The 14,837-nt window shown below is 42.3% G+C and overlaps 1 protein-coding gene across 1 annotated transcript; it reads right to left on the bottom strand.

Moving 5' to 3' along the window:
* Positions 1-7,957: 7,957 nt before the first annotated feature.
* On the bottom strand, positions 7,958-13,483 carry LOC127741440 (uncharacterized). The gene is made up of 2 exons (XM_052253818.1): positions 13,370-13,483; positions 7,958-13,288 (listed from the first exon to the last, which is right to left on the bottom strand). Exon 2 carries the CDS (start codon positions 12,057-12,059, stop codon positions 10,974-10,976), a length of 1,086 nt encoding a protein of 361 aa, XP_052109778.1. The 5' UTR covers positions 12,060-13,288; positions 13,370-13,483; the 3' UTR covers positions 7,958-10,973.
* Between the last annotated feature and the right edge of the window lie 1,354 nt (positions 13,484-14,837).

The raw sequence follows: 14,837 nt of genomic DNA on the forward strand, positions 1-14,837 counted from the left end.
TGAATGTCTAATTTCCAACGCCGTTGAGAACGCGCCAATTGGACTCCTGTAGCTCCAAAAAATCCATTCCGAGTGCAGGGAGGTCAGGATCCAAAGCATCAGCAGTCCTTTTTCAGCCTAAGTCAGATTTTTGCTCAACTCCCTCAATTTCAGCCAGAAAATACCTGAAATCACAGAAAAACACACAAACTCATAGTAAAGTCCAGAAAAGTGAATTTTAACTAAAAACTAATAAAAATATACTAAAAACTAACTAGATCATACTAAAAACATACTAAAAACAATGCCAAAAAGCGTACAAATTATCCGCTCATCAGCCAACGTTAGTGACAATGTTGAGTGTCACTAACGTTGGCTTCCTTCCCCTTTTTAATGTTAGAGGCCACGTTAACTAAGTTAACGTGGACTCTAACGTGGCCACTTATGATCATTGGCCAATGTTAGTGATAATGTTAAGTGTCACTAACGTTGGCTCAAAGTCCCTTCTTCACGTTAGAGTTCACGTTAACTTAGTTAACGTGACTCTTAACGTGGGGAATGATGGCTTCGAGAGCGTTATTGGCAATCACTTTTCTTATTAACTTTGCAAGTTACCTCCCATTCCACGTTAGTGGTGACGTTAATTAGATTAACATGACTGCTAAGTGGTTCTTCCTTGCTTCCTTTGGTCCTGAAATCAAGCAATAGAGTGCATCAAAGTTCTAGTCCAAGTCATGGGTAATGCAACATACAATTTGTTATTAAACTCATGCAAAATCCTCATGAAATCATGTAAAATTCACAATGTATGCTTGAATCAAGGTGTAAGTGAATATCTACCCAAAACTAGCTTATTTCCTAAGGAAATGCATGAAACTACCTTAAAAATAGTAAAGAAAAGGTCAGTGAAACTGGCCAAGATGCCCTGGCATCTGCGAAGTCGTCGAGATGTTATTATGAGAGTGTAAGCGAACTTTTCTATTTTCTGGTAGTTCAGCTCGGATCCTTGTAATGCTTTGCTGATAAAGTATATGACTTGTTGCCCGCTGTTGTCTTTTCGGACCAGTGCTGAGGCTATTGCCCGATTTCCCACCGCGAGGTACAATATGAGTGGTTCTCCTTCCCGTGGCCGACCTAGTATAGGTGGCCGTCCCAAGAAGCTTTTGAAGTCTTGGAAGGCTTGCTCGCATTCTACTGTCCATTCAAACTCCTTTCCCTTCCTTAGAGTGGCATAGAAGGGGAGAGATCTTATTGCTAATCCGGCCAGGAATCTGGACAAGGCTGCCAACCTCCCGTTGAGTTGTTGTACCTCTTTGACAGAAGTCGGACTTTTCATCTCAAGTACGGCCTTGCACTTGTCTGGCTTTGCCTCGATTCCTCTTTGTGTGATCATAAAACCCAAAAAGTTACCAGCTTCTACTGCGAAGGTACATTTTGCGGGATTGAGTCGCATGCCGTGTCGTCTTAGGGTGTTGAATACTTGTGTCAGATCGTATAATAACATCTCTTCATTTTGTGTATTCACCAGCATGTCGTCTACATAGACCTCCATGATCTTTCGGATGTGATCCGAAAAGACCTTGTTCATTAATCTTTGGTAAGTGGCTCCCGCGTTTTTAAGATCGAAGGGCATAACAATGTAGCAGTAATTTCCCTTTGGGGTTAAGAATGAGGTTTTTTCTTGGTCGGGTGGGTACCTTGGGATTTGGTTATATCCTGAGTATGCATCCATGAAGGAGAGGTATTTATATCCGGAGGAGGAATCTACCAGAGCATCGATGATTGGGAGCGGATAAAGATCTTTCGGGCAGGCTTTGTTGAGATCAGTGAACATTCTCCACTTTCCGTTTGACTTTTTTACCAATACGACATTAGCAAGCCATAGTGGGTATTTGACTTCTCTTATGAAACCTGCCTCTAGTAGAGCTCGTACCTGTTCTTCCACAGCTTGAGAGCGTTCTGGTCCTAGCTTTCTACGCCTTTGTTGTACCGGCCGAGATCCTGGGTAGACTGCTAGCTTGTGGCATATTAATTTGGGATCTATGCCTGGCATGTCTGCGGCCTTCCACGCAAAGTGGTCGGAGTTGTCTCGTAGAAATTGTATGAGTGATTCTTTTATGTCTCTTTTTAAGAGTGTGCCGATATTATTTGTTTGGTCCGGGGTATCCCTGATCTGGATTTTCTCTATTTCTCCTTCAGGTTGTGGGCAGAGCTCTTCCCGCCTCTGAACTCCACCGAGCTCAATTGTGTGGAATTCTTCTCCTCTACCTCTGAGGTTTAGACTTTCATTGTAACAGCAGCGCGCCATCTTCTGATCTGCCTTTATCATGGCTATTCCTCCTGCAGTTGGAAACTTCATGCATAGATGCGGAGTCGAGACTATTGTGCCGAGCTGATTTACCGTTGTCCGACCTATTAGGCCATTGTAGGCTGAGCTTACGTCGACTACGATGTAATCTATTTTGAGTGTTCTTGACTGAGTTCCTTTTCCAAAAGTTGTGTGGAGCGAGATGTATCCCATCGGTTGAACTGGGGTATCTCCTAGCCCGAACAGACTGTCCGGATATGCTCTGAGTTCTTTTTCTTCCAAGCCGAGTTTGTCGAAAGCAGTTTTGAATAAGATATCGGTGGAGCTCCCCTGGTCTATCAACGTGCGGTGAAGATTTGTGTTTGCCAGTATAATAGTGATGACCATGAGATCGTCATGCCCTGATGCGACGCCGGATGCATCTTCCTTGGTAAAAGTGATCGCCGGGATGTCGGGTGCTTCCTCCTTTTCTGTGACGTGATATACGTCTTTGAGATGTCTTTTGCAAGATGATTTGGAGATTCCTCCCCCGGCAAATCCGCCGTGTATCATGTGGACATGTCTTTCTGGCGTTCGAGATGATCACGCGGTTGGTCCGACATCTTTTGCTCTTCTTCTTTTTCTTTGTTCATCATCATGGGTGGCCAGATATCGATCTAGCTTTCCTTCTCGTACGAGCTTTTCTATGACATTTTTTAAGTCGAAACACTCATTGGTGGAGTACCCACGGATTCGATGGTATTCACAATATTCAGCCCGGTTTCCTCCTCCTTTTTTGCCTTTGAGTGGTTGAGCTGGTGGTATTTTTTTTGTGTTGCAAACCTCTCTGTATACATCCACAAGAGACACCCGAAGAGGGGTATAGTTGTGGTATTTTTTGATTTTTTCTCCATGTCAATCTTCCTTCTTTCTGGATTCTTTGTCTTTACCCCGGGGGGTGAACCCGGCCTTCGAGGTATCTCCTAATCGTGAGTTTTTCTCCATGTTGATGTACTTTTCCGCTCGTTCCTGCACCTCGTTCAGAGATGTGGGGTACTTTTTTGATATAGATTGACTAAAGGGCCCTTCTCGCAAGCCATTAATGAGGCCCATAATAGCGGCTTCAGTTGGCAGGTTCTGTATATCCATACATGTCTTGTTGAATCTTTCCATGTAGTTACGCAAGGTTTCCCATTCTCCTTCCCTGATTCCCAGTAAGCTCGAAGCATGTTTAGCTTTGTCCTTTTGGATGGATAATCTGGCTAGGAATTTCTTAGCCATGTCGTCGAAACTTGAGATGGACCTAGGAGGGAGATTGTCGAACCATCTAATTGCTGTTTTTGTTAAAGTAGTTGGAAAGGCTTTGCAACAAACTGCATCTAAGGCGTCGGTGAGATACATTCTGCTTCTGAAGTTGCTGAGATGATGGCTGGGATCTGTAGTGCCATCGTATAAGGTCATGTTTGGGAGTTTAAAGTCCTTTGGGATTTTCGTCTTCATGATCTCCTTAGTGAATGGGTCTTGCTCCTTTCGTGCGTTATCTTCGGGAGTGGATCGGCTGGCTTTGGTCTTGACATCGGCTTCAAGTTTTAGGAGTTTGTTTAACCGATATTGAAATGCATCCAGGGCTCCCTCGTTTGGGTAGTTCTTCTTATTGTTGATTTGGGTAGTATCTTTTGGTGTGGTGTCCGCATTTTTATGCGGCGTTCTTTCTTCTAGATCTGAGGTGTGATCGTTGTCATGGTCATTCGCCGTGGTAATGGGATGACTTCTAGGTTCCCCGGCAACGGCGCCAATGTTTCGAGGGTTACCTAAAACTGTAGGTCGATCTCGGACGAGATCCTCTATGCTGGTTGGAGCTGTGAAGTCCGATCTGATGGACTTGTTGGTGGTGCTGATCCTTCATCCCCAGAGAGTGGGGGGTATCTGCAAGGGACTCCGATGCTTAAGTTAGCAAGGGTATTAAGCAGGTATTAAGTAGAATCAGAGTATGAGTTATACCTGGGTGCTCCAGTGTATTTATAATGGTGTGGAGTGACCTTTCCGGATATAAGATGGTTATCTTATCTTATCTTATCTTATCTTCAAGTGAGGTCATCTTATCTTCAAGGGAACCACCTCTATCTCTACGGGCTTTGGGCTGCCCTTGGATTTCGAGACGTGTTCCTCTGTTTGGGCCCTTTTATTGGGCTTTCCTGTGACTTGGCCGAGCTCTTTGAGAAGAGGTCAGGTCATCCTGACCTGAAGAGGTCGGTCGCTTTGTCTGTGGAACATCCCCGAGTCGGACAACTTTGACCTAAGGTATGAACAGTGCCCGCCCTTTCTTTCTGGATGAAAATGATGAGCCGACCTTTTCTTTATGGTGGCAAAAAGACCCTGTAGTCATCAAGTATCCTTGGCAGAGTTTAGATGAAGTAGAACATGCCTTTGTGGGTGTTTTAGATGAGCATTGGGGGAAGCCTCCTCATCTAGACACAAAGAGATTTCTAGGAGATCCTTCCCTCCTCCGTTCCAAACTAGGTAGTATCCGACCTCTTTTTTCATATAAAAGGTGATCAGTAGATTTTTGACAGTATAGAATTTCACAAATGAATTCTCGTTGCAAGTATAGTTTCTAAACCAATCAATAATCCTTTCATACAAAATGTTATTTGTCACTAAAACAAACCCCTAAATTTATAAACCGAAGTATTCAAACCTCGGGTCGTTCTCCCTAGGAATTGTAATGAAGTGTCTTGTTATTGGTTATGAGGTATTTTGGGGTTTTTGAGATTTTAGACAAGGAATATAAATGGCAAAGAAAATAAACTAACAACTAACAAAGCTCTTGGCAAGATATGAGTACTAGAAGTCCTATCCTAGTTATCCTCCTCAATTGTGATAACAAATTGTTCATTGGTCCTACTTAGTTAACCTCTAACCATGGAGGAAAGTCAAGTGGATGAATCAATTTGATTCCTCAAGTCCTAATTAATTCCTAAAGGAAAGACTAGCTTTAGAGGCATTCAAATCAATTAACAACTTCTAATTATCAATCAACAAAGGGATTAGATAACTCAAGAGTCACTAATTACTCTACCCAAGCCAAGAGGAACAAAACCTACACTAAAATCCAACCATGTATTTCATCAAACACTTGGAAGGCACAAAAGAAAAGCATAGTAAATTGACAACAAGAATGAAATCTGAGAACAATTATTAAAAGGAATTAACAACAACAATTAGAAGAAACACTTTTATTATGAATTACCTTTAATGAATTGAAAGAGAGTAGAAGGAACAAAAGTAGATCTACAACAAAATACAAGAACAACATAAAAGAGATTACAACAAAAGAATACAGGAACAAGATATAGAAGCAAGGAATTGAAATGTAGAAGTAGAAGAAAGAATGAATGAAAACCTAGATCTAAGAACTAAACCTAATCCTAATCCTAATTCTAGAGAGAAGTGAGAGCTTCTCTCTCTAGAAACTACTTCTAACTAATCCTAATGTGTAAAATGAATGGAATCCCCCCATTGCTCTTCAATCCTTGGCTTTAAATAGCATTTCTGGCGCCAAAGTTGGTTGAGATTGGGCCCTACAACCTTTGAGAGTTCGTTGGGTGCGTTTTCATTAAAAAATCATAAACCGGCACCGACGCGTACGCGCACAACACGCGTACACGTCTATGGGGTAATTCGCAAGATGCGCGCAAGCGCCAGGTGCGCGCACACGTCCATGGGCGAGTTCAACTCTTTGGCTTTTCATGATTTCTCCACTTTGCATGCTTTCCTCTTCACTCCTTTGATCCATTCCTAGCCTTTTCAATCTGAAATCACTAACAAACACATCAAGGTATCTAGTGGAATCAAAGGTGAATAAAAATCATCAAATTAAATATCTAAAAGCATGTTTTCACATCTAAGCATAAATAAGGAGACAATCACAAAACCATGCTATTTCATTGAATAAATGTGGGTAAAAGGTGATAAAATCCCCTAAAATCAATACAAGATAAACCGTCAAAACGGGGTTTATCAAAAGGTTTTCTTTTATTTTTTTTGATCTTGTCCTTTTTTGCTGTGTAACTGTTTTCCTAGCTTCTTTTCAGAGATAGTGTCATCTTTAGACTCGATGAAAATGTTTTGCAAAGCAAAAAAAGCAGTGGCTGCCCAGAACTTGTCGAGGAAGACGTCGGGGGAAAGTTCTTCGCAACAACTACCTCCAAAGAAGCCAGCCGCTGATTCTCAAAGTCCGAGGAAGATCATCTCGACCTCCATGTTCAGATAGCTTTTTCTGATCTGCCCTTGACGACCTTGGGTACTGCCTCCTCCCCTACTTCTGCTGGTCCTCCTCCCAAGAAACTGAGGACTATTGGCCCTTATAATTTGAATAATAAGGAATTTGACGGTGTGGCCTTTGCCACAGAGTTGATTTCTCCCCATGGAAAAGTTTCTCTTGACGACGTGTCGATCCTTCACCATCTTGATTTTATATCAAGTAATAGCGTTCAGATAGCCAATCTTAGTTCAACCCTTTCTCGGGTTGTCAAGGACTCTTCAGTTCATGCTACCAAGGCCTTTCTAGAGGATGCCAAGGCCGACTATGACAGGATGAAGGTTCTGAAGGATGAATTTGAGGCCAAGGCTGTTAAATTGAAGCTTGATGTCGAGAGGGAGAAGGCTCGGGCTTTGGCGGCGGAGGTGGCTACTAACCTGGCCAAGGACATGGCATAGAAAGCCAAAGAAAGCTATACTCGGACCCATGGCGAGCTATTGGAAACTAGAAAGAGACTTCAATCTGCTCAGGATGATTACGCCAAACTTCAGGGCCATATGGTGAGCAGCATGACCGACATGTATGAAAATCTGAAGGGCCAGATTCGGGTTCTTGCTCCCGACGTTGACCTCTCTTCATTCAGTATGGACAACGTAGTGGAGGATGGCAAGATTGTGCCTGCTCCAGATGATGATGATGAAGGTCTTCCCCGTGTGCCGCCAGCTAAGGTTTCTACAGCTTCAGCTACTGCAGCCCCTTCTGTCGATGTGGTCCCTCCTGGGCCTGAGCCTGATTTGGAGATTCTAAACGGGCCAGATGGAGTTGTTAGTGCTATTCTGATCTCAACTGTCCCACCTTCTCCCAAAGATGTAGCTACTGGGGTGAACTTGTTCCCCTTATGATGTTCTTTTTATATCTTTGTTTTGATTATGTATTGATATGGTCTGGTCTATGGACCTTTTGAACTTTGGCTATGTATGCCTTTATGGATGACTCTTTAACACTTATGCTAGTTGCTTCTTAGCAACTTTTTGCTTTTAATCAAAAACAATTTGAACTCTTGGGTTGCTTTTGAGCAGCCCTTGAGCCTTTAATATTTTTAATTTCTTGTGTTTCAGTCTATTTGGGTGATGCTTTAGTTTAGCTTATGATGAGATACTTTTATTTGGAGGTTGTTCTTTCAAACTTTATGTAGTCTCCGTGCTTTTTGAGCAACGTGATCCCTTCATGGGTTCTTTATACATTGGGATTCCTTAGTTCGTCCCGCTTTTCAAGGCATTATTTGTCTCTTTGGATCGCGCCTTGTTTTAGCTGACGCCGACCTTTACCCCTTTGCTATTCGGGCTTTTAGTCGGTTTCCAACAACTTTTTATGTAGTGTTCCAATGGGAAACCTTTTCTTTATAGTTTGTTTGGACGACTTTTTAGCTCCGTCTTGAGATTGTGCTCTTGCTTTAAGTAGCATACTTTTCAGGGCTTGTACCTTTTTAGCTTAGCACTTCAAGCGTAGGTTTCTTAACTTTTTTTGGCCTTTGTATGGTGTTGTTCCCCTTTCAGTGATCCTTTCATTGGTCCGACTTCTCTGTCGAGCCTTCTTAAGTTATTTCTAGTAATCCCATTTTTAGTTTGACCTCGTCAGGTCGCTTTATATGGGTTACTTTTTATAACTTCTTGCATTAACTCGAACTTTGTCGCTTCACCTTGCCGACCTCTTTTTTTTTGGTCGGGCGATGAATTTTGCGTTTTTTAGCGTAAATTAATGCGTCTTAATAGGAAACTTTGTAGGGAATCGATAAATTTTATTCAAATAATAAGATAAAAATAAAAATAAGAGTGTGTACATGTGAGCGCTTACCCTTCTAGTTCGGACAGCTTTTAGATCTTGTTTTGGTGCCTTATTAAAAAACCTTTTAGCAAAAAGAGTGTGCCTTGGCCTAAGATCTTTACCTTTTTCTAGCTATAGTACCTTCTTAGGTTACAGGCATGCCATGACCTTGGTAGCTCCCCCCTTCAAGGTTGGCCACCCTATAGTAGCTTTTTTCTAGTACTTCTGTAAGTCGGTATGGCCCGTTCCAGTTGGCTGCTAGCTTCCCTTCTCCTAGTCGACTTGCTCCGATATCATTTTGGATTAAGATGAGATCGTTGGTGGCGAAGCTTCACTGGATTACCTTCCGATTATACTTTAAAGCTATTTGATGCTTTAGCGCTTCCTCTCTAATCCGAACTCTTTCTCGGACTTCTGGAAGTAGGTCGAGTTCTTCCCTTTAAGCTTGGGAGTTGGTATCTTCGTTATAGAGGATCACTCTAGGGGATCCTTCTTCTATTTCAACGGGGATCATTACCTCTATTCTATAAGAAAGTTAGAAGGGTGATTCCCCAGTGGTGGACTGTGGTGTTATCCGATATGCCCATAGGAATTGCGGGAGCTCTTTGGCCCAAGCTCCCTTAGCATCCTGTAGTCTCCGTTTTAGCCCGGCCAATATGACTTTGTTGGCAGCTTCTGCCTGTCCGTTGGCTGGTGGGTGTTCTACACAGGTGAACTGGTGCTTGATTTTCATATCGGCTACCAGGTTTCTGATGCCCGTGTCAGTGAACTGAGTGCCATTGTCTGTGGTGATGGAGCATGGGACCCCAAACCTTGTGACAATGTTTCTGTATAGGAACTTCCGACTTCTTTTGGCGGTGGCAATGGCTAACGGCTCTGCCTTTATCCATTTTGTGAAATAATCTATTCCTACAATGAGGAACTTGACTTGTCCTGATCCCTGGAAGAATGGTCCGAGGAGGTCGAGCCCCAACTTTGCAAATGGCCAGGGTGAAGTGACACAGAAGAATTCTTCGGGTGGGGCTATATAGAAGTTGGCGTGCTTCTGGCATCAGGGGCACATCTTGATGAACTCTGTTGCTTCCTTTTGTAAGGTCGGCCAGTAAAAACCAGCTCGGAGTTCCTTTTTAGAAAGAGCTCGTGCCCCAAGGTGGTTGCTGCACATGCCACCGTGGACTTCCTCTAGGACTTCCCTAGTAGCGGAGGTCGGGACGCATTTTAGGATGGGTGTAGAGATTCCTCTCCTATATAGAGCGTCATGCACTATGGTGTAGTACTGTGCTTCTCGTACTAGCCTTTTTACCTCCTTTTTATCTGCGGGGAGTATTTCAGACTTGAGATAGTTGATTATGGGAGTCATCCACCCTTGGTCTTGGTCTGATATGTTCAGGACCTTTTGTTCCTCCGAAGCTGATGGACTTTGTATTGTTTCTTGGATGAGGCTTCGATTGTTGCCCCCTGGTTTGATGCTGGCCAGTTTTGAGAGTGTGTCAGCTCGGGTATTTTGTTCCCGAGGTATATGTCAAATCTCATATCCCATGAATTTTCTGAGCTGTTCTCTGGTCTTGTCTAGGTATTTCTTCATGGTGGGATCCTTGGCCTGGTAGCTCTCTTTTATTTGCGAGGTGACTACTTGTGAGTCACTGAAGATGGTAAGCTTTTGAGCTCCAACGTAAAGGTTTGTTTGAGGAGCCGTCAACGTAAAGGTTCCACTCTGTGGGGGTGCCCAGGCTGTCGATGTACTCTGCGACAAAATTGGCCAGGTATTGAGACTTGATGGCTGTTTGAGCTTCATGCTTATGGTCAAATTTGGACAACTCAACTGCCCATTGTAGGAGTTTTCTGCAGCATACCTTTTATGGGTTGGTTGGTCCGTATTTTGATGGTATTGGCTTGGAAGTATGGTCGGAGTCATCGAGAAGTAAGTATATCATATGCAAACTTTTCTATCTTTTGATAGTTTAGTTTAGGTCCTTGTAGAGACTTACTAATGAAGTAGATAGGTTGTTGCCTATTTTTGTCTTCTCTGACTAGTGCTGAGGCTACCACCTGACTTCCTACGGCGAGGTATAGGATTAGTTCTTCACCTTCCTTGGGTCGGGTTAGGATAGGTGGTCGCCCCAGGAATGTCTTGAAGTCTTGGAAGGCTTGTTCACATTCTGGGGTCCATTCAAACCTCTTTCCTTTCCTTAGTGTTACATAGAAAGGGAGAGATCTTAAGGCCAATCTAGCTAGGAATCTAGATAGAGCCGCTAGTCTTCCGTTGAGCTGCTGTAACTCTTTAACACAGGTCGGGCTTTTCATCTGGATTGGCATTTATCTGGGTTTGCTTCAATCCCTCTCTGGGTGAGCATGAAGCCCAAGAATTTGCCAGCATCTATCGCAGAAGTGCACTTTACGAAATTAAGTCTCATCCCATGCTTTCTTATAGTGTCGAACACTTCGGCGAGATCAGGTAATAAGGTTTCATCTATTTGCGTCTTTACTAGCATGTCATCGACATAAACCTCCATCAGCTTTCCGATGTGATTGGCAAAAACTTTATTCATCAACTCTGGTATGTAGCCCCTGCGTTCTTGAGTCCGAAGGACATGACTACGTAGCAGTAGTTTGCTCTTGGGGTTAGGAATGAGGTTTTTTCTTGGTTGGGGCCTTCCATACAAATAGGTCAGAGTTCTTTCTTAAGGTGTTTGTCAGCAGTTCTTTTAGCTCTCTTTTTAGGTTTTCCCCTATGTTTGTTATTTTGTCTTGAGTATCCTCGATCTGAACTTCTTCAGTCTCACCTTCTAATTGAGGACGAAGTTCTTTGCGAGCTCTGATTCTCCTGAGTTCAATAGTGTTGGTTTCTTTTCCACTGGGGTCGCCTTTAAGGTTTAGACTTTCGTTGTAACAGCGTCGCCCGAGTTTTTGGTGTCCTTTTATGGTGGCGTTCTCTTCTAGAGTTGGAAACTTCATGCATAGGTATGGGGTGGAGACCACCGCTGCGAGCTGATTTAGTATTGTCCGACCTATGAGAGCATTGTACATTGAGCTCACGTCGACTATGATGTAGTCTATGCTCAGGGTTCTAGACGGTGTTCCTTTTCCAAAGGTTGTGTGTAGTGGGATGTAACCCAGGGGTTGGATCGGGGTGTCTCCGAGCCTGAATACGCTATTAGGATATGCTCTGAGCTCTTTTTCTTGTAGGCTGAGCTTGTCCAAGGTGGATTTGAACAGGGTATCCACAGAGCTTCCTTGGTCTACCAATGTTCGGTGGAGATTAGCATTGAAAAGTATGATGGTAACGACCACGGGGTCATCATGTCCTAGGATGATGCCTGTGGCGTCTTCTTGAGCGAAGGTAATAGTGGGGAGGTTGGGCGACCTGTCCCCCTCTCCGACATGGTATACCTCTTTAAGGTGTCTTTTGCGGGATGACTTAGAGATCCCTCCTCCTGCGAATCCTCCGTTTATCATGTGAATATGTCTCTCCGGGGTGTGAGGGGGATGTTCAGCTCGTCCGCCCTCTTCATCGCTTCTTCTCTTTTTTGGTTCGTCTACCCTATTGGCTAAGAACCGATCTAGTCTCCCTTCTCGTGCCAATTTTTCTATGACATTCTTTAGGTCGTAGCATGATAGGCAAAATTGTGACTCATACTTTTCACAACTCGAACAATTCTTAGCAATGGCTCCAAAAACTTGGTGCACAGTACTATCGTTCACACACATTCTTCACAACTTCGCCCAACTAACCAGCAAGTGCACTAGGTTGTCCAAGTAATAAACCTTACGTGAGTAAGGGTCGATCCCACGGAGATTGTTGGTATGAAGCAAGCTATGGTCATCTTGTAAATCTCAGTCAGGCATATTTTAATGGTTATAATGGTTTTCGAATATAAAGATAAATAAAGCATAAAATAAAGATAGAGATACCTATGTAATTCATTGGTGGGAATTTCAGATAAGCGCATGAAGATACTGTGTTCCTTTTGAATCTCTGTTTTCCTACTGCTTTCATCCAATCATTCTTACTCCTTTTCATGGCAAGCTGTATGTTGGGGATCACCGTTGTCAACAGCTACCGTCCGTCCTCTCAGTGAACATAATCCAGGTGCGCTGTCACCGCACGGCTAATCATCTGTCGGTTCTCAATCATGTAAGAATAGGATTTACTATCCTTTTGTGATGTCACCATTCCTTACAGTCGCGAGTTTGAAGCTCGTCATAGTCATTCAATCCCTGAATCCTACTCGGAATACCACAGACAAGGTTTAGACTTTTCGGATTCTCAAGAATGATGCCAATAGATTCTAGCTTATACCACGTAGATTCTGATTAAGGAATCCAAGAGATATTCATTCAAGCTTATTTACATGTAGAACGAAAGTGGTTGTCAGGCACATGTTCATAAGTGAGAATGGTGATGAGTGTCACAAAATCATCACATTCATCAGGTTCTTGGGTGCGAATGGATATCTTAGAATAAGAATAAACGTGAATTAAATAGAAATAGTAGTAATTTGCATTAATACTAGAGGAACAGCAGAGCTCCACACCCTTAATCTATGGTGTGTAGAAACTCCACCGTTGAAAATACATACGTGATAATGGTGTTCATTGGTTCTGGCCCCAGAGAGGGAACTAGGATAACCAAGACTTAATGGTTCAAAAAGACCAAATGGTCTAAGAGAGACCCAATACAATAGTAAAAAGTTCTATTTATACTAAATTAGCTACTAGGGTTACAAAGATAAGTAATTGATGTAGAAATCCACATCCGGGGCCCACTTGGTGTGTGCTTGGGCTGAGCTTGAGCTTTACACGTGCAGAGGCTTCTCTTGGAGTTAAACGCCAAGTTGTAACGTGTTTTTGGTGTTTAACTCTGGTTTGTGACGTGTTTCTGGCATTTTACTCCAGAATGCAGCATGGAACTGGCGTTGAACGCCAATTTGCGTTGCCTAAAATCGAATAAAGTATGCACGATTATATATTGCTGGAAAGCCCTGGATGTCCAATTTCCAATGCAATTAAAAGCGCACCATTTGGAGTTCTGTAGCTCCATAAAATTCATTTCGAGTGCAGGGAGGTCAGAATCCAACAGCATCTGTAGTCCTTTTTCAGCCTCCTATCAGATTTTTGCTCAGGTCCCTCAATTTCAGCCAGAAAATATCTGAAATCACAGAAAAACACTAAAACTCATAGTAAAATCCAGAAATGTGAATTTTGCATAAAAACTAATAAAAACATCCCTAAAAGTAGCTAGATTCTACTAAAAACTACCTAAAAACAATGCCAAAAAGTGTATAAATTATCTGCTCATCACAACATCAAACTTAAATTGTTGCTTGTCCCCAAGCAACTAAAAATCAAAAAGGATAAAAAGAAGATAATATACTATAAATCTCAAAATATCAATGAATATTAGTTCTAATTAGATGAGCGGGACTTGTAGCTTTTTGCTTCTGAACAGTTTTGGCATCTCATTTTATCCTTAGAAGTTTAGAATGATTGGCATCCATAGGAACTCAGAGTTTAGATAGTGTTATTGATTCCCCTAGTTAAGTATGTTAATTCTTGAACATAGCTACTTTTATGAGTCTTGGCCATGACCCTAAGCACTTTGTTTTCCAGTATTACCACCGGATACATAAATGTCACAGACACATTACTGGATGAACCTTTTCAGATTGTGACTCAGCTTTGCTAAAGTCCCCAATTAGAGGTGTCTAGAGCTCTTAAGGACACTCTTTTTGCTTTGGATCACGACTTTAACCACTCAATCTCAAGCTTTTCACTTGGACCTTCATGACACAAGCACATGGTTAGGGATAGCTTGATTTAGCCGCTTAGGCCTGTATTTTATTTCCTTGGGCCCTCCTATCCATTGATGCTCAAAGACTTGGATCCTTTTTACCCTTGCCTTTTGGTTTTAAGGGCTATTAGCTTTTTCTGCTTGCTTTTTCTTTTTCTTTCTTAAAATTTTTTTCGCCACTTCTTTTTTTTCGCAAGCTTTGTTCTTCACTGCTTTTTCTTGCTTCAAGAATCAATTTCATGATTTTTCAGATTATCAATAACATTTTTCTTTGTTCATCATTCTTTCAAGAGCCAACAATTTTAACATTCATAAATAACATGATAAAAAATATGCACTGTTTAAGCATTCATTCAGAAAATAAAAAGTATTCTCACCACATCAATATAATTAAACTAATTTCAAGGATGAATTCGAAACTTTTGAGTCTATTTTCCATTGAGCTCCTTCCACTCATATGTCCATGAGGACTTGGTCCAACCTTTGATGAAAGTTGACCCTTCTAGTGTAGTGGCGTGCGTCTTCTTGCATCATAGGCAAGTTGAATGCCAACCTTACGTTCTCCGGACTGAAATCTAAGCATTTGCCCCGAACCATTGTAAGCCAATTCTTTGGGTTTGGGTTCATGCTTTGATCATGGTTCCTAGTGATCCATGCGTTTGCATAGAACTCTTGAACTGTTAAGATTCTGACTT

This window comes from Arachis duranensis, chromosome 9 (genome assembly GCF_000817695.3).
Source record: "Arachis duranensis cultivar V14167 chromosome 9, aradu.V14167.gnm2.J7QH, whole genome shotgun sequence".
Lineage (NCBI taxonomy): Eukaryota > Viridiplantae > Streptophyta > Magnoliopsida > Fabales > Fabaceae > Arachis > Arachis duranensis.

What these genes read in the sequence shown, in the direction of transcription:
- LOC127741440 (XM_052253818.1), bottom strand. Translation starts at nt 12,059, where the DNA reads ATGTGTGTGAACGATAGTACTGTGCACCAAGTTTTTGGAGCCATTGCT.